The following is a 24,814-nucleotide window of genomic DNA, read 5'->3' as shown; positions in this document are numbered from 1 at the left end:
TCATTGAAACCTTTCGAATGTTGAAAGGCCTAGACGGAGTAGATGTGGAATAGATGTTTCCCATTGTGGGGGTGTCTAGGACAAGAGGGCACAGCCTCAGGATAGAGAGGTGCTCATTTAAACCAGAGATGAGGAGAAATTTCTTCAGCTAAAGGGTGGTGAATTTGTGGAATTTGTTACCACAGGCAGCTGTGGAGGCCAGGTTGTTGGGTATATTTAAGGCAGAGATCGATAGGTTCTTGATTGGACATGGCACCAAAGGTTACAGAGAGTTGGGCTGAGGAAGGGTAAAAAGGATCAGCCATGACTGAATGGCAGAGCAGACTCGATGGCCCAAACAGCCTAGTACTGCTCTTATGTCTTATGGTCTCATGGTCTAAAGGAAATTCCAATGAGACTTTGAAGAAGGCTCAAAGGAGGTTGACAAGGATGAAATGATGAACCATACTCAGAACTCTACCTTGACCTGCTTCTTGCTACATTCCAACGGTCACTCCATCACTATGCTCAAGGACAGAAGTCTTCATTTGCTTTTCTTTCAGTCCACAAAGCAGGTTGGAACACTTGACTGCTAGACAAGGTTCTCCAAAAGGCATCCACTCATACATCATACTTGAGGTTGCACAGAGATCTCCCTGATAACCCCTGCCAGTAGTGCCTATCTGTAGCTTTGGAAGGTCTCTGTAGATCCAAGAACAAAGAATATGCCTTTGCAGACATTGTTCTTTGGGTTTGGTCTGTTCCTTTGGTCCTAATGGGGCCCTTTCCTACCACCGTCATCAATGCAGCATACATCCATTGAGTAGCAACATTACCCTAGCCCCATCCTCACCACTAATAGTCAGAAGAGTACTGCTAGTATTGTGGTAAGCTCCCTTTGAGAGATATCTGTAGAGATTGCACCTGCTGGGCTACAAGCTGACAACTGTGAGGAGGCTATAAGAACAATATCAGCTTCATTTAACCATTACACTGGGAGAATCAACAAAGTCCTCGCTGTTTATGGAGTTCCAACAAGAGCATTATGATGCTGTTTTAATGGCAAAATTTGATGTGGAGAAATATCTAGGTGGACAAACTGAACATAATTGTTTATTAACAGCAATAATAATAGTTTGATTTTGCACCTAATTTTTATTTGCACTTAATATGCTCACATAAGCACTATTATTGATTGGTGTGTGACTACTACTTCCCAGTGGCTGTACTTAACAGAGAAGTTTTCACTGCTGATAATAGAAAGCTCCCTCCTTTTGAAGTGAAATAGATTTGGTTATTTGACAATAACTTTATTCCTGAGCAGTACAGAAGCAGTTAACCATTCAATTCAGGAGCCACTGGAACACTGATCCCAAAAACCTAACCTTACTTACTGGAAATACAGATCTAATCCCACTGCATTCAATGCGTCAATGGTTCAATGGTTCCATTTAATATCAGAGAAAGTATACAGTACACAACCTGAAATTCCTATTCGTCGCAGACATCCATGAAACAGAAGAAAACCCCAAAGAATGAATGACAGAGAAACATTAGAACCCCCAGATGAGGCTTATGCAGTATTTGAAACAGATGATCTCAAATTGTTCACAAGATCACAAGACAAAGGAGCAGAAGTAGGCCATTCGGCCCATTGAGTCTGTTCAGTGAAATACCACGGAAGGAAGGAATATATAAAGGATTACATTGTTTAAAGCACAAGCATAGGTGACCCAGCTGAGAGGAGCCAATGATAGTACAATTAGAAGACAGTTTTGATATGTAATTTACAAATTGTACAATTTTCTGAAAATTTTGATGCTCAACAATGCACTCAGGAACTCTGAAACTAAGATGTTAAGCTTTATGCATGCTGTATCTTTACACTGACAAATAGACAAACATTTTCATGCAGCAAAAAATACAATTAAACAATAGCAGTTGTGTTACTCTTAACCAAAAGTTCTCTTCAATCTACTACTGACTCCAACTTAGCAACTGTGTTTTTATTCATTAAATGAGTGGTAGTATATACATAATGAGCAGTATCCACACTACCTCAAGCAGAGATTACGCGGCTTTTTAAGCAATAGTGATACTAACGATTCAAAACAATAATCTGCTTTTGAGGAATTAATATAACCGCTTCAACAAAAATAAACTAGCAATCTGTCATGCTCTTTCCTGATGTGTTTAAGATGTCAATGACTGCCTACCAAAATATTACACCTGAAATTTATTCCCATTTGCAGCATTTGGAAATATTGGTGGAAAAGAATCAGAATCAGGTTTAATATCACTGGTATATGATGTGAAACTTGTTGTTTTGTGGTAGCAGTGTATTGCAATACATAGTAATAAAAACTAAAAACTATAATAACTATATATAAAAGTAATTAAATTAGTAGTACAAAAAGAGAGGGGAAAAATACTGAGGTAGTGTTCATGGGTTCATTGCCCAATCAGAAATCTGATGGCAGAGGAGAAGGAGCTGTTACAGAAATGCTGAATGTGTGTCTTCAGGGTCCTGCATCTCCTCCTAGATCATAGCAATGAGAAGAGGGCATGTCCTGGATGTCTTTGATGACATACCAATTCTCCTCAGACTCCTGGTGAAATATAGCTGTTGTCATGCCTACTTTGTAATTGCATCAGTATGTTGGGTCCAGGATAGATCCTCAGAGATGTTAACACCCAGGAATTTGAAACTGCTCACCCTTTCCACTTCCAATCCCTCAATGAGGACTGGTGTGCATTCTCTGAACTTACACTTCTCTAATTCCACAATCGTCTCCTTGACATCGAGTGCAAGGTTGGTGCTGTGACACCAATCAACCAGTTGATATATCTCACTTCTGTATGCATCTTTGTCACCATCTGAAACTCTGTCAACAATAGTGGTGTCCTCAGCAAATTTATAGATGGCATTTGAGCTCTGCCTAACCATATAGCCATGGATGTAGAAAGAGTAGAGCAGTAGGCTAAGCACACTTTCTCCTGTGTGCCAGTGTTGATTGCCAGTGAGGCCATGTTACTTCCAATCTGCAAGACTGTAGTCTCCCAGTGAGGAAGTCAAGGTCCTAGTTGCAGAGGGAGGTATAGAGGCCCAGATTTTGAAGCTTCTTGATTCATTCTGAGGGTTTGATTGTGTTGAATACTGAGCTTTAATTAATAAAACAGTAGCCTGATGTTAATAGTAGCCTATTACTATTGTCCAAGTGACAGAAGGCTGAATGGAGAGCCTATTATTTGGCATCTGCTGCAAATCTATTATTTAGTCTTGCAGGATTCAGATTGAAGCAGATATGTGGTGCCAAAGAGGGTAGAGATGTCTTCACTGTGTTCCTCTAACTAGACAGTTAACTGGTAATAAGATTGCATGCTAAAAGTGGAGCACTGTGCCACTTGATTTGCAAGTGAACTTTCCCAATGGAGCTGGCGTATTTTCCTACAATTCATTTGTGGTTTTCCTGTCTGACCATAAGAATGCAAACACATTTAGAAAATGCTGGACTGACAATATAAATGATAGTTGTGTTATTGACACTAATATTATATAAAGTACCTTAAAATACCTTCAACAATTGTAATACATTTTGATTTCCCAGTTTGTGAATACATCCTTAGTGAAAGCACAGATTCCACCTGTACTTTATTACATAGTTACATTGCTGAATCATTTAATAAGGTAATAAATCCAACTCATTTCTTCATTTTGTTTGTTTCACTCAGTTATGAGATTTTTATTTTACTGAGCTGCATGTGGTTATATTGCTTTCAATGTACTTCTTCCAGCTTTAACGGAGCAAGAATACACTGCCCTGGAAATTTAAGGGGAAAACAATTTAGTCTGCTTCACTTCCGTTGTTGGCAGAATCTCAGATGGTGATGCGGAGGCGTACCACGAAACTGATTGTGGGCTTCTGGAAGGGGAAGTCGGGAAAACACGCACAACTCCTCACTGAGGGGGTCAGCAGTGGAAAAGGGTGAGCAGCTTCAACATCTCTGAAGATCTATGCTGGTCTTAACACCGTAATAAATACAACCATAAAGAAGGTATGCCACTGCTGTATATTCTTAGGAGGTTGAGAAGATGTGGTATGTCACCAGAATTTCTGCAGATGTACCGTGGAGAGTATCCCGACTGGCTGCATCATCGTCTGGTATGGAGGGGACACTACACGATCAGAAAAAGATGCAGAGTTGTGTACTCAGCCAGCTTCATCATGCATACCAGCCTCCCCATCATCAGGGATACTCAAAAGGGAGTGCTTCAGGAAAGCAGTATCCATCACTAATGACCCTCGCCGCCCAGGGTATGCTCTCTTCTGTTTGTTACCATCAGGGAGGAAGTGCAGGAGCTGAAGACACACACTCAGCGTTTCTGGAACAGTTTCCTCCCTTCCGCCATCAGATTTCTGAATTGTCTATAAACATTACCTCACTGTTTTGTCCTCATTTCATGCTATTTCTTATTGTTAACAGTATTTTACTATATTGTACTGTACTGCTGCTACAAAGCATCAGATTTCACAGCATACGTCAGTGCTAATAAATCTGATTCTGAATGTTACCAGAAACAAAAATATGCCAAAAGTTAAACAGCAGAATTGAGAAAATCAGACTAAAATACTGGAAAAGTATCAACATTTGACTAAAAAAAAAATCATTATTATAAATCATAAAGCTTTGTAGCTAAGTAGTAGATATCTTTCCCAGGCTTTAATTTTTAATGACCAAGTAAGCTTTGGTATTTACAGCAATCCAAATATAAACTTCAATAAAATCTGAATTTGGCACGAGGCCATTTTTATTTTTGTATAACATTTCTGTATCTCATTATGAATTTATTGAACTGGAATGTGCCAATTGGCCTTAAAGGCCTGACTGAACAGGGATTAAAACTGCCTCACTCCCCAGTCTATACTGGTATCCAGTGACCTCTGGTGGATCAATATTACTCCTTTAGCCAAAGGATCAAACAAAACTCATCTTTACGGTTTACACAAGAACCACTTAATTATATGTGTAATACAATGAAATACAATGTTTCACATTAGAGTTAGCAAATAAAATTTAGTTAATAAAGTGTTTTGAGCATCTTAAAAATAGGTTCACAAAACCAGATGTTTAGGAGAATTCCATAGTTGAGGGCCAAGTGCTCTAAGACCCATCTATCAGGGATGGGGGATGGGAGATGGGAAACAGACTATGGGAAAGCTTGGAAGCTCAGTAGCAGAGTTAGCAAAAGGCTGAGTGCTAGTAATGTATGAGATTGGCCAGGTAGAGGTAAGTGATCCTGAAGCAAGAAGGGGCATAACAGTGGCCAGCATCAGCTAAATTGTACCTATTGACTTACAGAAAAAAAATCATAATATACTGATGTAAGTTTAAAAAAATGAATTCTAAGTATATCATACATTATTGATATACATTTAGAATTCTGTCCTGACCAGTAATTATCCAGAATGGTCAACAACACACTTGTAATAAAGAATGCAAACTTTGTGAGCAATTAAACACGGATATCATTTAACAGAATTATTAAAATACCAGCAGACAGCCTAGCAAAAAAATTCAATTGCTTTTAAAAGAAAACCACTTCCTATAGAGGCATTGTTAACAGGATTTCAGTTAAAATTCTAATGAGAAAAACCTGCATATGTACTAGTATAAAAGTCTAATTTTTCCGTAAGTCAAGACAAAGAATAGCATTGAAGTAAATTACAAAAAAAAAACAGCCTGATAAAAGGTGGCAAATGTTTTCAAGGGGATCTTGAAAAGGATCACAGAGAAATAATGTCATAATTTTAGCATAGCTTTATATAAGCAATTGTAAAGAATTATAACAGGAAAATCAATAACACTTTGGAGGATAATCATTAGCACAGGATGATACTGATCTGATGGCAAGACAGGCAAACAATGGTGGTGAAATTTAACCCTGACAAGTGATAGGTGATGAACTTTGTGAACAGCAGCTCAGAGAAGAGATAAACATTGAATGGTCAGGTCCTTGGGTTGAGGAATAGAGGGATCTCAGTGCACAAGTCTAAGGATCTATGTAGTTGTCTGCACTAGATACGGTGAAGGTGAAGGTTGAATAGTGATGGTACAGCATTATTAAGACACTGGTAACCAATAGTTGGAGTATATTCCTGTATACCATAAACAGGAAGGATGTAGATGAGATTCATCAGATTATTTAAGGGTAGGAACATTTCAGTCATGAGGAGAGAATGGATAGACCAGGCTTATTTTCCCTGGAGCAGAGGAAGTTGACATTGGAACTGACAGAGGAACACGAAGTTATAAGGTAAACAAGATGCAATATTTCCCCCATAAGTGTGTTACCAAAAACTAAAGGGCATTGGTTCAGGGTAAATGTTCAGATGGGATCTGAGAATGAACTTTCCTCCCAGAGGATGGTTGTAATCTGAAATACACTTTTAGAGTGTGAAGTAGAGGCAAGTACTCTCACAACTTTTATGAGCTGTCGAGATGAACACTTGAATTGCCTGTGCATAGAAGCTCAGAATCAAGTACTGGTAATGGAATTAATATAGGTAGGTACTTGATGGCCTCTATTGATACAGTGGGCCATTTCTGTTCTGTATGACTTTATTACTTATAATTCAGCAAGCACATAACTCTCATGTAAAGTCCTGCAATATCTGTTTACTTTTTGAAACCTTGCCACAAAGCAAGAAACAGCTGAAGAAACCTGAACACCTTAGCGGTTTGTTTTCAGCTCCAGACTCTATCATCTACAATCTCTTGTGTTGCCACAAAGCACATTGCAAACTTCATTATCAAACTGTTCACTTGATAGTGCATATCTATGGTGTGAATAAAAATTCAAACAATAGTCTAAGTCTTGTACAGATGTCTCTAAATTCTCTGAAGCAAACGGCAGATGCTAGAAAGTTGAAACAAAAACGCAAAATGTTGAAATCTCTCAGCAAATCAGGCAGCATCTGTGGGAAGAGAAACCGTTAATGATTTGGGTTCCAACAAAGGGATGCATTACCAAAATATTGGATGTTTCTCTTTCCATAGACTACCTGATTGTTGAGTTTTTAGAGCATTTTCTGTATTCATTCTATAAATGATCTACTTATTTATTTATGGAGATCACAAAATAGTATTTATAATGAGGTTCCATTGACAAATTTGCTCTTTCTGATGTGGAGAGTGGAAAGTTTGAGAATGAAGTGATGGGTATTATTCTTGTTTGCCCCAGGGCTACTATATTGTGATGCACTATCCTTAACTAATAGCATAAGTTATTCTGTAGATGCTGGAAATCTTGAGCAATATACACAAAATGCTGGAGGAACTCAGTAAGTCAGGCAGCATCAATGGAGGGGAATAAACAGCTGACACTTCTAGCCAAGACCCTTCTTCCGGACTGATGCTGCATCTTGACTGAAATGTCAACTGTTTATTCCCATCCATAAATACTGCCTGACATGCTGAGTTCTTCCAGCACTTAGTGTGTGTTCAATATCATCATTTTTAAGTGGCTTGTTGTGGCAGGAAGCAAATCTAATTGAAATTTGCTCACTGCTGTACCCTTTCAGCAGATTTAAGTGACAAGGAGAGCTAGAAAGTTTTCAAAAGAAAATTTTCGAGAATTCAGTGGTGGTGAGCATCGAAATGTTTACATGGCAAACTCGACTGTAGATTCACAGCAAGGTCTGATTCAAATATGGGAAAGATGAGAATATATGGCAAACAAAAGCATTTTTATTTCCAGAAAAGCTTTTGGGTCTTTGCAGCAAGGAAACAAAATGTTATTAGTATTAAAACTTGAGACAGCTGAGCAGACTGTACAATCCAGATCTGACTGACAAACACTGAGTCATGCAATCAATTTTGGAAGATTACCCAAAAGACAGTTGATAGAATGACAAACACTTAAGTCTACTAATCTGCAAACATACAATACTCACATTGCAGAAGTAACATGTACTGTACCAGTTTCCTTAGAACTGCAGTAATGATCAGCGCATTCACAGATAAGACGGAGAGTTCGCACTATAACAATATGACAGTATTGTTAAAATTAAATTTTTCCTAAATTTTGCACCAAACCTGAAAGACATTAATGATATATAAAAAAGAGAAAAAAAAACCTAGTGCAAACCAAGTATCTTTAAAATTCACACAGGAAATCTGCAAAACAAAATGTTATGCCTTGCAGCAAGATTTCTTTTTTTTTGGAGGCTGTTCTTCAAAAAATTATTACACTTATGTACATTATTTGGAAAAGCAAAAAATATTGCAGAAATAAATTGAAGCAGTTATTGCATTCTTGTGACTAGTAACTGGCAATCCGTACACTGAACCAATTATATGTAGGTCGAGGGGTGGGGAGGATGGGTGGGTTTGGGACATATTGAATAGGAGATAATGAAACTATAACCACAGTGGCAAAACTCTAACTAATCCACAGGGAGTACTGTCTGTAAAAGGCACTTAACTCTTAGCTGGCAATTGTTAAACCTCACAATTGCCTTAATTTTGAGGCAGCTAACCACAGTTAACAACCTGGCTCCCTAAGGTTAGGTAGGCTGTCCATTTCTTAATACATTACAGTTAAAACTGGGTAGGTTAGGAGTAGTTTTGAAAATGTTAAAATTTTAACCTAATTCATTGTTGGATATTACAGTTCACCCCAATGAAAGTATTTTAACAATACTGTTTTCAGAACATCGGGATCTCAGCAAAGGTGACCAGGCTTGGTTTTAAATAACCGACTCAAAAATATATGGTCAAATACTTCAGCGGTATTGTACAAGGTTGGAGAAGAATGAACACTAATTTATATTGCGCAATATTGTATTTAACATTGGAGCAAGGTTATACAGTTAAATTCCTCGACTCCACAAAGAAGAATATGGAAATGACATTCAATACCGAAAGAACATGCAGAATGGAACTTCTGGATAGTTTGGAATTGTATAACTGAAACATTACAGATTATCTGTATAAACAAATTAACAGGGAAGAGGAATTAGTGCTCAGGGACTGCCCACAACAAAGCATCATAAGAACATAATGTTTAACTGTGCTCAGTTCTGGTCGCCTCACTAAAGGAAGGACGTGGAAGCCATAGGAAGGGTGCAGACAAGATTTACAAGGATGTTGCCTGGATTGGGGAGCATACCTTATGAGAACAGGTTGAGTGAACTCGGCCTTTTCTCCTTGGAGCAACGGAGGATGAGAGATGACCTGATAGAGGTGTAAAAGATGATGAGAGGCACTGATCGTGTGGATAGTTAGAGGCTTTTTCCTAGGGCTGAAATGGTTGCCACAAGAGGACACAGGTTTAAGCTGCTGGGGAGTAGGTACAGAGGAGATGTCAGGGGTAAGTTTTTTACTCACTGAGTGGTGAGTGCGTGGAATGGGCTGCCAGCAACAGTGGTGGAGGCGGATACAATAGGGTCTTTTAAGAGACATTTGGATAGGTATATGGAGCTTAGAAAAGTAGAGGGCTATGGGTATGCCTAGTAATTTCTAAGGTAGGAACACATATGGCACAACTTTGAGGCCATAGGGCCTATATTGTGCTGTAGGTTTTCTATGTTTGCAAACGCAACTGGAGCCATTTTAACTTTTTTTCCCCACTCTCCATCTGAGTCCAAAGCCAATTTGAAGCTTTTTTGATGTTTCCCCCTTCCAGATGTTTTGTACCCTTTACCTACAAATCCCATATTGTAAATTTCATCTTTAATTCTTTTCTCTCAAGATGCCTCCTAATGCACATCTGATCCCTGCCATTTCATTACCTCTCATTTTCCACTCAAGGTAAGCTACTTATAGGAGTTCTACTTGTTCAATAATTTGTGCAAGATTTCATTATACTCTAATCATTTATAAGCAATTCTAGTTTATACTCCTGACATCTTAACCTGGTTTTAGCAAAGATGTTGAATCATCTGCTGAATAGTTCATGCACCTACAAAGATTCTTATAAGCTGATCCTTTGTAACTTTAAGAGCAAAAGTAAATATTGCAAACATACAGTATAGACACAGTTGGAATACTAAATTATAACAATAATATAAGTCATCCAATAGGAGAATTAGAATGTCAATATATTTTAATGCTTACCAATACATTCAAGCTTTTTTTGTGGACAATATTCTTTGGTTATTAGCCGTAACTCTTTGACTGCAGCTTCATATGGATAGGAATCATTTGAAGACGCAGATTCCTTGGGAAAGAGTTTAGCTGCAACACCAATATCTGCTGGACCTGCTGACTTGTGCAGCTTCATGCTTTTGTCAAGCGCCATTTCCCTCTGTGTATTCACTTTTCTAGAAAGAATGAAAAAAATGAAACTTAACCATTCTCCACTTCCTCATAGAACATACAGCAGAACAGTACTGGTGCAGGTTCTTCAACTCGTTATATCTATACTGATCATGATAATCTGATCTGCCTGAGCATGATCCATCTCTGTCCATTACCCGTAAGTTCATGTACCTATGCAGGAAACTTGTCCCCCACATCTCCCTTACACTGTTTCCATCTCACCTTAAAGCTATGCCCTCTAGTATTTGAAAATTCCATTCCAAGGAAAAAAAAGTGCTGACCACCGACATTATCTATGCCGCCCAGTTTTGAGACCTCCTTTTAATTTCCAGAGCTCCAGGTTCCTGTGTTATTTCAGTTCTGATGAAGGGTCTCAGCCCCAAATGTCAACAGTTTATTCTTTTCCATAGATGCTGCCTGGCCTGCTGAGTTCCTCCAGCATTTTGTGTGTGTGTTACTTGGATTTCTAGCATCTGCAGATTATCTCGTCAGAATGACAATTTATTTAGAATCTAATAATTTTGAAACAACAGATTGGATATTAAGAGGGGCAGTTGGGTAACACTGCAATGTTTTAGTTTTAGACATCCAATATTCTAAATTTCTTCCATTTTTTTTTATTTTCTAAGATCCCTGACTAGAAACCTATGTGCAGTGAGTTTTCTTTTCATCTATCAGAGCTGGCAGATCTAATCTACAAAACTGCTGGTTAATAAATAAAGGGAAATACAACTCCTCCTTGTCCTCCTGGTTCACAGACAGCTTCATAAAGACATTTATCTTCTTTCCAAAATCTTCTGTATTTACATTAAGCCTATGGGATCCTAGAATTGTGGAAAACCAAGTAAGCCATTACATTTGAAAAACAGATTAGATACTGCCAACCTCATTTGAAGATCTGAACTTGCTATTGAAATTCGTGTTAGATTCTGATGTTTTAATCTAAGGTTCTTCCAGAAGTCAGGAAAGAGACACAAAACTTGTTGCTTCACCATCATTTTAAGTGTTAATAGAACAAAAAGAAATTGAAATGGACAGTGCTAGAGAACCACTAAGTGAAAGGACAGACAAAAGAACCTGCCTTGTGGTCAGCTATTTTTAGATTCACGGGTAAGAAAAATTCTATTCAAATTTGTAGATAAGACAGTGAGATGAAGTTATTTAGAAAGGACTTTTGAAATCTGATGACTAGGCTACTGGGATTCTGTTCATGAATGAGCTGGCAAGAAAACGCACACCCTTACTCAATGGAATGAACTCAAACTACGAAACACAGTATTTCTAATTTGGTTTCTATCAAACACCACATTCTTTGCTGAATAAAAGAGCAACTATAATTTTACAGCAATTACTACAACACAAATTTTAACAAGTAAACCATTTTAGTAACCAAATTCAACTCAACTCTGTGATGAGTTCGGCAAAGCTATAAATTACATCATTTTAACTTTTAATTATTTACATATTTTCAAATTAAAAATAGATTTGCATTTTTGTGAACTTTACATTAACGCAATACCTAAATAGAGCCAAAAGGAACACCCAGATAGGCTGGAACAAAGCCTCCTCGATGCTGGCCAGGCACTGGTCTTTTCCCGTCGCAGTGTTGAGAGGTTCAAAGGCCAGAATACACAAGGACAGTAATTTGTCTGTTGGAAAATATGTACAGAAGGGTTAAACTAAAATAGAATCCAATTACCTGAAAAGACAATATCTGACTTACATATGGCTTTTAGCATTCTCAGTCTTACTGTTCCTGTTTGTTACTTAATGAGAATGTATAATGGACCCTGTCATCTCTGGAAACTCTGACCATGGTTCTCAACTGACAACTCTCATTGTTATTTTCTGAAATTCCAGACTCTGAGGTGGTTCCTGTAGTTGGAGGGTATTGGATGTGGTCCCATTAGTTAAGTGGGAGGAAAAACATAGAACTACCAATCTGCTTTCCTAGCAGTTGGGAGGATGATAGAATCTCTAACAAAAGTTACATTATTCAGATATTTAGAAATTAATTTATTAAAGGGAAATCATGGTTGATGAATCTATTCAAGTTCTTTTGAGGTAAAGGGAAAACCAATGCATTTGAGTTTTTAGAAGCTTTTGATGCAGTTCCATGAAGGAGATCGGAAAAAAGCAGCTGAACATCGTGTAGCAGTGCAACACTATTACAACTCAGGGCGTTGGAGATCGGACTTTAATCCCAGCATCCTCTGTATGGAATCTGTATGTCCTCTCTGTGGAATGCATGGGTTTTCTCCAGTTTCCATCCACAGTCCAGAGATGTACCCAATAATAGGTTCATTGGTCTTGTAAATTGCCCTGTGATTAAATTAGGGTTAAATCAGGCATTGTCGCTGAGTGCATGGTTCAAAGGGCCAGAAGGGCCTATTCCATGTTGTATCTTTAAATAAATAATTTGGGGGATTTAAAATATGAAGTAGGACTGACAGGACTTGCACTGAAAACAGAGTAAAAACAAAAGGCTCCTTCTTAGGTAGGTCAGCTGTATCACATGGCTCAGTGTTTACTAATCATAATCTATATCAGCAAGATGGGCAAGAAGATTAAGTATAATTTTCCCGAGTTCAAAACTAAGTAGGAATGTGAGTAGTGATGAGGTTTCAAGAGGATATAGGCAAGTTAAATGAGTGGGAAACAAGATGACAGTTGGAATAAATGCGAAAAGTGTGAAGTTATCCATTTTGGTAAAAATAATTTTAAATGGTGAGATATTTGGAAATGTTGATGAAGGGATCTTGGTGTCCTTGAACATAGTTCAGTAACAGCAAAGGTGCAGGTGCAGCAGAAAACTGGAAAGGCAAATAGTACAACAGTTCCTTTCTTAACAGGGATTTAACTGCAAGAGTGAAAATATCTTACTTCAATTATATTGAATCTCGGTCAGTTCACAGCTGGAATATTATATAGAATTTTGACTTTCTTTAGGAGAGTTGTGATCTTTGAAGGATGCGATAATGAACAATAGAGAAAAATATGGCTATGTGAGAACCACAACAGAATACAATTTCAACGTATTGGTCAGTTGTGGAATCATTTCAGGAAGTTCTTCACATCAAAGGGAAATCAATGTAATCGTAACAGGCAAACACGAGGAAATCTGCAGATGCTGGAAATTGAAGCAACACACACAAAAAATGGTGGTGAACACAGCAGGCCAGGCAGCATCTATAGGAAGAGGTACGGTCGACGTTTCCGGCCGAGACCCTTTGTCAGGACTAACTGAAAGAAGAAATAGTAAGAGATTTGAAAGTGGGAAGGGGAGGGGGAGATCGAAAATGATAAGAGAAGATAGGAGGGGGAGGAATGGAGCTAAGAGCTGGAAAGTTGATTGGCAAAAGGGACACGAGACTGGAGAAGGGAGAGGATTATAGGACGGGAGGCCTAGGGAGAAAGAAGGTGGGGGGGAATCCAGAGGATGGGTGAGGAGTTATAGTGAGCGGGACAGAGGGAGGAAAAAAAGAGGAAAAAGGGGGAAAGAAAGAAAGAAAGAAAGAAAGAAAGAAAGAAAATAAAGAAAGAAAGAAAGAAAGAAAGGATGGGGTACGAAGGGGAGGTGGCGCATTAACGGAAGTTTGAGAAGCCAATGTTCATGCCTTTAGGTTGGAGGCTACCCAAATGGAATATAAGGTGTTGTTCCTCCAACCTGAGTGTGGCTTCATCTTGACAGTAGAGGAGGCCGTGGACAGACATATTAGAATGGGAATGGGACGTGGAATTATAATGTGTGGCCACAGGGAGATCCCGCTTTCTCTGGTGGACAGAGCGTAGGTGTTCAGCGAAACGCTCTTCCAGCCTGAGTCGGGTCTTGCCAATATATAGAAGGTCGCATCGGGAGCACCAGACGCAGTATATCACCCCAGTCGACTCACAGGTGAAGTGTCTCCTCACCTGGAAGGACTGTCTGGGGCCCTGAATGTTGGTAGGGAGGAAGTGTAGGGGCATGTGTAGCACTTATTCCACTTATAAGGATAAGTACTGAGAGGGAGATCGGTGGGAAGGGATGGGAGGGACTAATGGACAAGGGAGTTGCATAGGGTGCGATCCCTGCGGAAAGCAGAAAGTGTGGGGGGGAGAAGGGAAAGATGTGCTTAGTGGTGGGATCCCGTTGGAGGTGGCAGAAGTTACGGAGAATTATATGTTGGACCCGGAGGCTGGTGGGTAGTAGGTGAGGACAAGGGGAACCCTATTCCTCGTGGGGTGGAGGGAGGATGGGGTGAGAGCAGATGTGCGTGAAATGGGAGAGATGTGTTTGAGAGCAGAGTTGATGGTGGAGCAAGGGAAGCCCCTTTCTTTAAAAAAGGAGGACAGCTCCTTCATCCTGGAATGAAAAGCCTTATCTTGAGACCAAATATGGCGGAGATGGAGGAATTGCAAGAAGGTGATGGCATTTTTGCAAAAGACAGAGTGGGAAGAGGTATAGTCCAGATAGCTGTGAGAGTCCGTAGGCTTATAGTAGACATCAGTAGATAAGCTGTCTCCAGAGATACAGACAGAAAGATCAAGAAAAGGGAGGGAAGTGTCGGAAATGGACCAGGTAAACTTGAGGGCAGCATGAAGGTTGGAGGCAAAGTTAATGAAGTCGACGAGCTCAGCATGCATGCAGGAAGCAGCGCCAATGTTGTCGTCGATGTAGCGAAGAAAAAGTGGGGGATGGATATCAGTATAGGCTTGGAACATGGATTGTTCCACAAAGCCAACAAAAAGGCAGGCATAGCTGGGACCCATACGGGTGCCCATTGCTACACAGGAGCCAAAGGAGAAATTATTAAGAGTAAGGACTAATTCCGCTAGACGGAGGAGAGTGGTGGTAGAGGGCAACTAGTTAGGTCTGGAATCCAAAAAGAAGCAGAGAGCTTTGAGACCTTCCTGGTGGGGGATGGAGGTATATAGGGACTGGACATCCATGGTGAAAATAAAGCGGTGGGGGCTAGGGAACTTAAAATCATTGAAAAAATTCAGAGCGTGAGAAGTGTCATGAACATAGGTGGAAAGGGATTGAACAAGGAGGGATAAAACAGTGTTGAGGTATGCAGAAATGAGTTCGGTGGGGCAGGAGGAAGCTGAGACAATGGGTCTACCTGGACAGGCAGGTTTGTGGATCTTCGGTAGGAGGCAGAAATGGGAAGTGCGGGGTGTGAGAACTACAGGTTGATAGCAGTGGATGGGAGATCCCCTGAGCTGATAAAGTTGGTGATGGTGTGGGAGAGAATGGCCTGGTGCTCCTTAGTGGGGTCATGATAGAGGGGTAAATAATAGGAGGTATCCACGAGTTATCGCTGTGCCTCGGCAAGGTAGAGGTCAGTACGCCAGACTCCAACAGCACCTACGTTATCGGCGGGTTTTATAGTAAGGTTAGGATTGGTGCGGAGGGAGTGGAGAGCAGAACGTTCGGAAGGAGTGAGGTTGGAATGGGAACAAGGTGTGGTGAAGTCGAGATAGTTGATGTCCCATCAGCAGTTAGCAACAAAGAGATCCAGAGCAGGCAGAAGACCAGAGCGAGGTGTCCATGAAGAGGAGGAGGGTTGAAGATGGGAGAAGGGGTCATTGGTGGGGGTGGGAGAGTCCTTGCTGAAGAAGTAGGCTCCAAGATAGAGCCGGCGAAAGAAGAGTTCAGCGGGTATCATTTAAGGAACAACTGTAGGCCAAGGTGCGGGGTAAGGAACTGAGAAATTTTCATGGATAGGTGGTCCATACAGTCATCTTCTTTCAGCTTGCTGCACAAAATTATGTTTGTCAATTTACAAACCTGAAAGAGCAGTGACACCTAGTGGTTCTCCCCTTTCCCTATATATAATTACACGCTTTAAATCTTCCACAGTGTACCCTTCAATGTTCAGTAGATCTGTACTATCGTCAGTAGATCTGTATTATCAAATGGGGCTTTTATCAAACACTTGAAACACTGTGAAACATGTCATTTGCATTATATATGCTGGGGGCAAACTGCAAATGTCACCAGGTTTCTGGTGTCAACACAGAATGCGTAAAATGGCAAAAAAAAAATCTGAATCAATTTCTATTATTTATCTAAATATTAATATTTTTCTTTACGAAGAGGACCTCAACGATATTAGTCAGTTATATGTTTCTAAAACAGAGAACAAAAATCAGACCCGCCAACTTAATCTCTACATGCTAAGCTGAAAGTAACTTATAAATGGCAAATGACGAATGATTCCTTCTATAACTTTTGGTATTATTAGTATATAATGGGTGAACCAATTAGAACCCTATTAGAATGCTCAAGGAACTGTGATAGAGAATAAAAAATGAGCAGGAAGAAGGAAAGAATAAAAAAGAGTAAATGCCCAGGAAGGAGAATGAGAAAACAAAAGTAAAAAGTCATTTATTTATCAACTTTCTAAACTTTGGGATAACACAAAATACTTTAAAGCTAATCAATCAAGTTGTTTTTTTCAATATACAAAAATTAAGTCCTCGTAAGATGCTTCAATAAAAAAATACAATTTGCTGGCTGATGGATAATATTTGAGAGAATTACAAGAAAAGATTCCTTCTCATCCTGAATAATGATATTGAGTTGTTTGAAACGGCATCAGCTTTATTTCAGACACAGTAGGCATCTCCTGTATCACTAATGATTACGTGCTTTCAGCCCTTTAGTAGGGCTCGACCCCAACTTGAGGTCCACAAACCCCTCAGTTAATGGCAGGGATCCATGGCATAAAAATAGTTGGAAACCCCTGACCTACAGGAATTGTGTCCAATAGGGAAAGAAGTGGCTGTTGAGATGAGAGTGTAGAAGACATCAAAAGTGACCGCAGGGAATCCTGGCATTAGAAGGTTTCCTTCTGAAGCCTGGAGGAACTTTCGAGCCTCCTAGCAAATCTGAATTAGAAATTTAAAACAACTCCCGGGCTTAATCAGTCCCACAAACTAATCAATGATATGCTTGCCCAACAGTGATGCTATTACAGCTCCTCATTTCAGTGTTTGATTAAATCATTCTCAACATTTAACTGAGAGATCCTCTGCCTTCTGCATTCCTGGACATATCTGCTCAAAGTGCAATTAAAAACGAGAAAAAGTTATGGTCTTATAATGGTGGACATTCTGGTAGCTGATTTCAATAAGGTGAGGGCATTGAAATCAGGGTTGTGGTTTTTTTGCGACTCAGCTGGAATGTAGATTTTGATATTTTACTGATGTAAACCGAGAAGTAATAACATGATAGTATGAGCAAGCAGCACAATTCACTCCGACCAACAAATCCCTTCTCCAATGCATGAATAGGAACAAGGAAATATATTGTGAAAGTCATAAAAAAATGTATATTACCAATTGAATTATGCACATCAGTCACAATATCTTTTAGGTGGTCTTGCAGTGGAACAGCTTCCATTTGATGATGTTCAGTATTTGTCATTAGTGTCAGGCTGTCTGTGACACTTCTTGGTTGTTGCTCAAACTTCATCATGTAGTGTTCCAAATCTTCAAAAGGGCTGTTTTTGTCAATCAACAGATCTGCTCTATCACTCACTGCTGGGTTGAACTGTTGACTTGCAAATTTTTGTTGCAGTGCATTCTGACTGCTAATATCTGAGCTTGCAGTATTCTGTTCACTTGATACTACTGAGCTGACAGAGGAACTGTGTCTTAATCCACCATAACTTATCTTGCTCTGATCTTGAACATTCCCCAAGCAACATGCGCTTTTGGAAGACTTTAACCTGCTTCCCCTGTTGAACGAAGATGCTACTTCTGGCATCAGTGGGCACTGGGCAGGCGATGTGTACAATGTAGAACCTGGACACAGTTCAGTAATGTTAGCCAGGTCTGAGCACTGTGATTTCACAATAGGGTAAAGCTTGCTGTAAATCCGGCACTGTAGCTTCTTCAGTAGTTGTGTGATTGGATATTCTGAGCAGCTGCAGAAGTAAATTTATTGACCAAAACTAGAGTTAATTGCCAGTTCTTGGTAAGGAGGACAAAACAGACATACAGTATGCTTAACATAAGTTTAATGCAAGGGTTCCCAACTTGGAGTCCACGGACCCTCAGTTAATGGTAACTGAGGTAAATGATCCATGGCATAAAAAAGATTGGGAATCACCGGTTTAATGATTAATTACACCTTTCATCACACCTTCCAAAATCTTGCATCCTGCGGAATTTTATTCAAAAAACTATACCCATAAACTAATATTCTCAGATTAATATTGGTAGATGAAAATAATTAAAGTAAATATGACTGCTATTTGAAGACAGATTGAGTTTCTACTCTCTAGAATTCAGAACAGTGACAGGTAACCTTACTGACATACAAAATTCTTACAATACTTGATGGAGCAGAAGTGGAGCGAATGTTTGCTTCCCTTTGCCAGGAAGTTGAGAATCCAGTGTCAGTTTCAAAACAAAGAATAGTTTACTTAAGCCTAAAATGAAGAGAAATTTCTTCATTTATAGGATGTTTAATCACTTGATAAGACTGTGGAGACTCGCTTATTGATTATATTCAATACAGAGATCAATAACTTTCTGTATATTATAGGAATCAAGCAAAATTTGATGTGGCAGAAACGTGGAGCTAAGTGGAAGAACAGACAAGATCTTTTTGAATGGCAAAGCAGGTTCAAGAGTTTGAATGCCTTAGCTTACTTCTATTTAGTATGGTCTTATCAAATTTCCTCTCAGTCTTCCATACTCCCAGAAGGACACCTAGTTCCTCAATCTAAGATTATATAGCTCTCTCTCTCTTTCCTCAATGTCCTGTTTTCCTGTAGCCATTCCAGAAAATCTTTTTTCCACCCTATTTGGGACTTTCAAATTTTCCCTGAAGTGTATCAGTGAATTATTTGGGCTCATCTCAGTGATATATTGCAGTGATATATCACAGATAAATAATTGGGCAAAAATAAACAAATATTAAAAGTTAAAATGAATGTGATTTTGACATCTGACAAATGCACAAACAAGCCATACCTCCCTGAGGTGAGAACAATTATTAATAATCACGAAGCAAGGATAATTCCCTAAAAACGAGTCCACTGTTGACGTTGGAGGTGTTCACATACTTTAAGAAGTCTTTAAAACTCTGAACAGTGCTAACAAATTAGTCTGTTGCCGTCGTGCTCAGTTCTTGGTAATCCTCAGTACAACTACAATACCAGTCACTAGAATTTGCAACTGAATTGCAGCCTTATGTGCGAGCTAACATCAAGGCATCCCACCACCAACAAGAATACTTTTGAAATGTCCATTGAAAACAGTAGAATAACTTTAGAATGATATAACACCCTTCTGCCTGCACTCTTCCCCTGTAAGCATTAATTTGACCGCATTCTATCAGTAGATTATGTACTCCAGTCTCAAACTGTTCTTTGAAATCTTGGAGAATCAAATGTCTGGTAAGTGTGTGTGTATTTGTGCATGTGTGTGAGTAGGGGGTTGGGGTATGCATGGACGCAGGGATTGAAAAGAGGAAGACTAAATTGTTATCTTCAAATTAGCTGAAGGAATGAACCTGCAGCATCAACATTTGTATGTTGTACCTTGTGGCATATCCTTGAAAATGTGTTTGAAAACAGTGATTTACCACAAATTTCCTATTTTACAAATTAAAAATACTGTAATGAAATAGGAAATAACTATATTTTCCTGGATTTAACCTTTTTTTGTAGTTTTCCCTTCAGTGATCAATCTCAAAACAAAACAGTTCAAAAGCTTTATTTTTTTCTTACTGCACAGCTGTTTAAATTCTGCATTGAGGTTGTGTAACTGATGGTGAGAGTTAATTTTCCTTCATAGGTGTAACATGATTCACTGAGATATTAGAGCATTTCTCTTTGGAAAACTGAAGAACAACCACAGAACTACAAGGCAAATTGCTAAGACCCTGATTATCCCTGCTTCTAGCAAACTTGCAAATTAAAGAAGTGACTGTCATAATCATGTGTTAGTTATTAAGAAAATCATGACTATTGGTTTGCAATACTTGTGCTACTTGTCACAGAGGGGTAAAAAAACAATACCTCAGTATTTGGGATACAAGGCCAGCCACCAGTGCAAGATCATTAGGTTGTGATTTCAATTGCATTTTCCATTGTTTAGGCCACTCCTAAATATAAGAAAAAGATGAACAATTACTTCAATACATTTGTCAATGTTGTGGATAGTTTAAAACACAACTATTGCTGTTAACATTAACATTATGATTGGTTATAAATGGGGAAAAGATCCCTTAATCCAATTAGTATGTGATGTCAACTAAGTAATCCAAGTCTTGATTAAAATCAAATATTTAGCTTCCTAAGGTCTACAACTCCGCATGTTTAAACAAGACCAACTTGATGATTATACACAGATTGCTGAACTGATAAATGTACAAAATGTTATCTTATAAGAGCGATACCAAACAAGGAACATTCTTGTGATTCTCATATATTGAATTACTATTTTTGTTTTGTTATAGGAGACATGAATCATCAACACTTATTTTATAACAGTGCATTTAGCCACTGTCAATTGTTCTTCTTCTGAGACTTACGTGGTCCTGCTCGAACTCTAAAATGCTTGCATATACATTTCTCTGCTCCTCCTCCTCAGGGGTCAGTATGGCACTGTTTGAAAACCTCCTTAAAAGCACATTAGAGCATTTGTGTTAATATCCATCTATTTTCTGCTTTGCACACAATATGATGACTCTTTGTAAAAGATTATATTCAACTTAACTAAGCTAAAGTCTTATCACAGAGGGGAAATCACTTAATTAAAACAAATGCAATGCTGGTGTATAAGCTTTAAAGATCACCAAACCATTAAGTGTCATCCATGGCAAACAACCAATATGTTACATTTACACTTGTATGGACATGTTTCTTCAGAATTTTTTCACAAAATGTACTGTGATGTACATTTTCACCAGGAAACCAGAAAACTGGGGTTTGTGTGAAATAGAAAAGTAGCAGTATATCACTGTTACCAAAAAGGTATAAGGATCATTAATGCAAGGTGGTTTGAACCAAAATACTTAACCAAATAACAAATCAGTCACCAGAAGTATAATAAGAGAAAGGAAGAAAGGGTTCAGACAGAGAAAAGGAAAAGGAAATTCCCCAAGGTTAATTTGTGTCGTGAGAGCCAGCACTTGAAAACGTTGGTCTGGATAGCGCTGAAAGTCAGCCAGCAGTTCTATGGAGAACCGCCAGCCAACAGTGCAACGTCAGCAATTTCTCAGTTTCATGTCTACACATGTAATCAGGTAGATGCTGGAGTTCAGATGCCAACAGATCTGGCCTTCTGTTCTTGATACTGTTCCCAGTACTCTCACAGGTTTGAGCTAGAGGGCTATAGTCACTTCATGCCTGAAGCTTGTTTCTTTCTGTTTAAAAAAAATTGTAATGTTTGTAAATGCTGTCTTTAATTTTAGTCTATTCCTAAGTAGAGTTATTTCATTTAAAAATATACTTCCGATAACTTTGTTTTAATTAATTATTCAAATTCAACTATTTTTAAGTCTCTAATTGAAGAGCTATCAAATGGCCAATAACATAATCTGGGGCAATGCCTAGATCTATTGCTTCAGCTCTAGATACCCAAATGGACTGCACTGCTTGGATATCCATGACATTGAGATGTGGGGCTTGAGTTGACGATGGAGCTGGAAAAAAATGGCATGGCTATAGGAATATTGCAAAGAACCAATTAGGATCATACAATTTGGCCTGGCAATTTCCAGTACTAGAGAGCTTGCTTAGCATAATTACATCCAATGATAGAGTGCACAAGCCCCAAGCTTTTTTGGTTAGTTTGGACGGACATGCTGTATATTAGTACAGCAGCATTACAGTGCTGTATGTGTTTGAGCAGAATATAGAACAGGACAGCACAGAAACAGGTCCTTCAATCCTTGGTGTTGTGGCAAACTAATTAACTGGCTAATTAAACTAATCCTTTTTGCCTATACAATGTACATATCCCTCAATTCTTTGCATATTCATTCTACTTAAGAACTTCTTGAACATCCCTATTGCACTTGCCTCCGATACAACCTCGAGAACACATTCAGGCACCTACCACTCTTGTATGTAAAAAAAAACTTGGCCTGCATCTCCTTTGAACTTACTCCTTCTCACCCCTCAGTTTATGTCCTCTAGTATTAGTCATTTTGCCTCTGCTAAAAGGTACCAGTTGTCTACTGTATCTATACGACCATAAGCAGAATTAGGCCATTTGGCCCATTGAGTCTGCTCCAACATTTCATCATGGCTGATCCAATTTTCCTCTCAGCTCCAATCTCTTACTTTCTCCTCATATCCCTGCATGCCCTGACCAATCAAGAATCTATCAACCTCTGCCTTAAATATACTGAATGACTTGGCCTCCACAGCTGCCTATGGCAAACAATTCCACAGATTCGCCACTCTCTAGCTAAAGAAATTCTTTCTCATCTCCATTCTAAAAGGGGACCCTTCTATTCTGAGGCTGTGTCCCCTCATCAACTTATAAACCTCTACATCTCCCTTCACCCTCAGCCTCTCCATAGAAAATGGCCCAACTTTGTCTAGCTTCTCCTTATAGCATGAGTCTCTTAATAAAATTCACTTAAAGCGCAGCTTTAGGCTCAAAATAAAATAGATAGCAACTCCCTAGCTTAGACACAAACAAGAGAAAATCTGCAGGTGCTGGAAATCCAACCAACACACACAAAATGTTGGAGGAACTCAGCAGGCCAGGCAGCATTTATGGAAAAGAGTACATAGTTGACGGTTCATGCCGAGACCCTTCATCTTTCCTAGATTCCAAGGTTTACATTACATATGCGGTCGCTAGATGTTGCTGCTTACTTTATACTTTAATAGCATTTAATAGTAGCTTCATCAGTGAACCACCAGCGAAGTTCTGATTTGATACACTGAAATGGTTTTTTGATGAGTATGTATAGCCAGAAATAACAGAGATCATTAACAAAATAACTGGGATTGCTGGAACTCAACGGAAAAAAAGTTAAAACATTTGCCTACGGCCATTAAGCAGAAATTGAGCAGATGGCAGCTAGAAGGAATATTTTACATAACTGATGTAGCAGAATTAATTATATGAAGCAGTCTCACTTAAATAAAACCAATTAATGGTTGGTGCTCCATACATAGAGATTTGTCAAAATCAGCGAGTTTATTTATCAGATGGCACAGTAGCATAAAGGTTACTGTAACAAGTGGTTAAGGCATTGGACTAGTGACCTGAAGGTCATGAGTTCCAGCCCCAGCCGAGGGAACGTGTTGTGTCCTTGAGCAAGGCACTTAATCACACATTGCTCTGCGACGACACTGGTGCCAAGCTGTGTGGGTCCTAATGCCCTTCCCTTGGACAACATTGGTGTCGTGGAGAGGGGAGACTTGCAGCATGGGCAACTGCTGGTCTTCCATACAACCTTGCCCAGGCCTGTGCCCTGGAGAGTGAAGGCTTTCCGGGTGCAGATCCATGGTCTCGCAAGACTAATGGATGTCTTTACTAATATTATTACAGTGCCAGTGACCCAGGTTCAATTCCCACCGTTGTCTGTTAGGAATTGTACATTCTCCACGTGACCACGTGGGTCTCCTCAGCTGCTACGGTTTCCTCCCACATTCCAAAGACGTAGGAGTTAGTCGGTTAATTGGTCTCATGGGTGCAACTGGGCAGCAGCTCATTGGGCCGGAAGGGACTGTATTTAAACCTCTTATGGAGGTGGATAGTTTCTTGATTACAGGGAGAAAGCAGGAGAATAGAGCTGAGAGAGTTAATGGAACGGTGGAGAAGATTCGATAGGCCTAATTCTGCTCATATGTCTTATGGATTCAAGACAGCAATGGGGGCGATGAGTGGAAGGGTACCAGTAGCAAGGAGTGAAGAAACTTATCTAAAGCTTGAGAATGACCACAGTATCTTGGATGAGACTCCAATCTGGTAATGAGATAATTCTGTATTCATGGACATGTCTCCTTCTATACAAGAGGTTAAGCAAAAGCTCTGTTGGAAGGAAGTGTCACTACTTCAAACAACAAAGAACTATCCCCACAGTCGTGGCTCAACGTTCCCCTTTTGGAATGTGGCCTAAGTCATCTTTCCAGGCAGAACTGTGATCTCCCTGATTTTCTAGTCTAAAATGAAAGAATGAAGGAATACAGACATCACTTGAGCAAGCACAAGTGGCGGTGGGGGGGGGGAGGGAATGGAAATAAGTAATCCTATTTAAGGCTTTACTGATTACCTGTTTGCTTCTTCCTGAAGTCTCAGCCTTCGTTCTTCCATCTTTCTTTGCAGCTATATGAATCTTTGTTATGGATATTTACTCACTTTCTATGGGTTTAGAACTGTCAGAAAATTTCTCGAATATATGAATTTACATACAGTAAATGAAAATAAACAATTACCTATTTTAAAATGCAAACACAAGAAAATCTGCAGATGCTGGAAATTCAAGCAACACACACAAAAGATGCTGGTGAACGCAGCAGGCCAGGCAGCATCTATAGGAAGAGGTACA

General features: G+C 39.3%; 1 protein-coding gene across 5 annotated transcripts in view; it reads right to left on the bottom strand.

The window, feature by feature from the left end:
• Window positions 1–24,814, bottom strand: part of vps9d1 (VPS9 domain containing 1) — an 88,012-nt gene that overhangs the window by 25,250 nt on the left and 37,948 nt on the right. For all 5 annotated transcript variants that reach the window (XR_010020322.1, XR_010020323.1, XM_063067113.1 and 2 more), the window contains exons 7-13: window positions 24,539–24,591; window positions 20,834–20,921; window positions 20,319–20,404; window positions 17,626–18,215; window positions 11,822–11,951; window positions 10,099–10,304; window positions 7,935–8,019 (exon numbers count right to left, since the gene is read on the bottom strand). Coding sequence is in view for 3 of the 5 variants with exons in the window: in XM_063067113.1 (XP_062923183.1) it covers window positions 7,935–8,019; window positions 10,099–10,304; window positions 11,822–11,951; window positions 17,626–18,215; window positions 20,319–20,404; window positions 20,834–20,921; window positions 24,539–24,591 (1,238 nt within the window). In the remaining 2 variants the exon portion in view is untranslated. The remainder of the gene's footprint in view (window positions 1–7,934; window positions 8,020–10,098; window positions 10,305–11,821; window positions 11,952–17,625; window positions 18,216–20,318; window positions 20,405–20,833; window positions 20,922–24,538; window positions 24,592–24,814) is intronic.

Source organism: Mobula hypostoma, chromosome 14, assembly GCF_963921235.1.
Source record: "Mobula hypostoma chromosome 14, sMobHyp1.1, whole genome shotgun sequence".
In the NCBI taxonomy this organism is placed as follows: domain Eukaryota; kingdom Metazoa; phylum Chordata; class Chondrichthyes; order Myliobatiformes; family Myliobatidae; genus Mobula; species Mobula hypostoma.
Note: the sequence above shows the minus strand (reverse complement) of the source record. Positions and strands in the feature narration are given on the sequence as shown.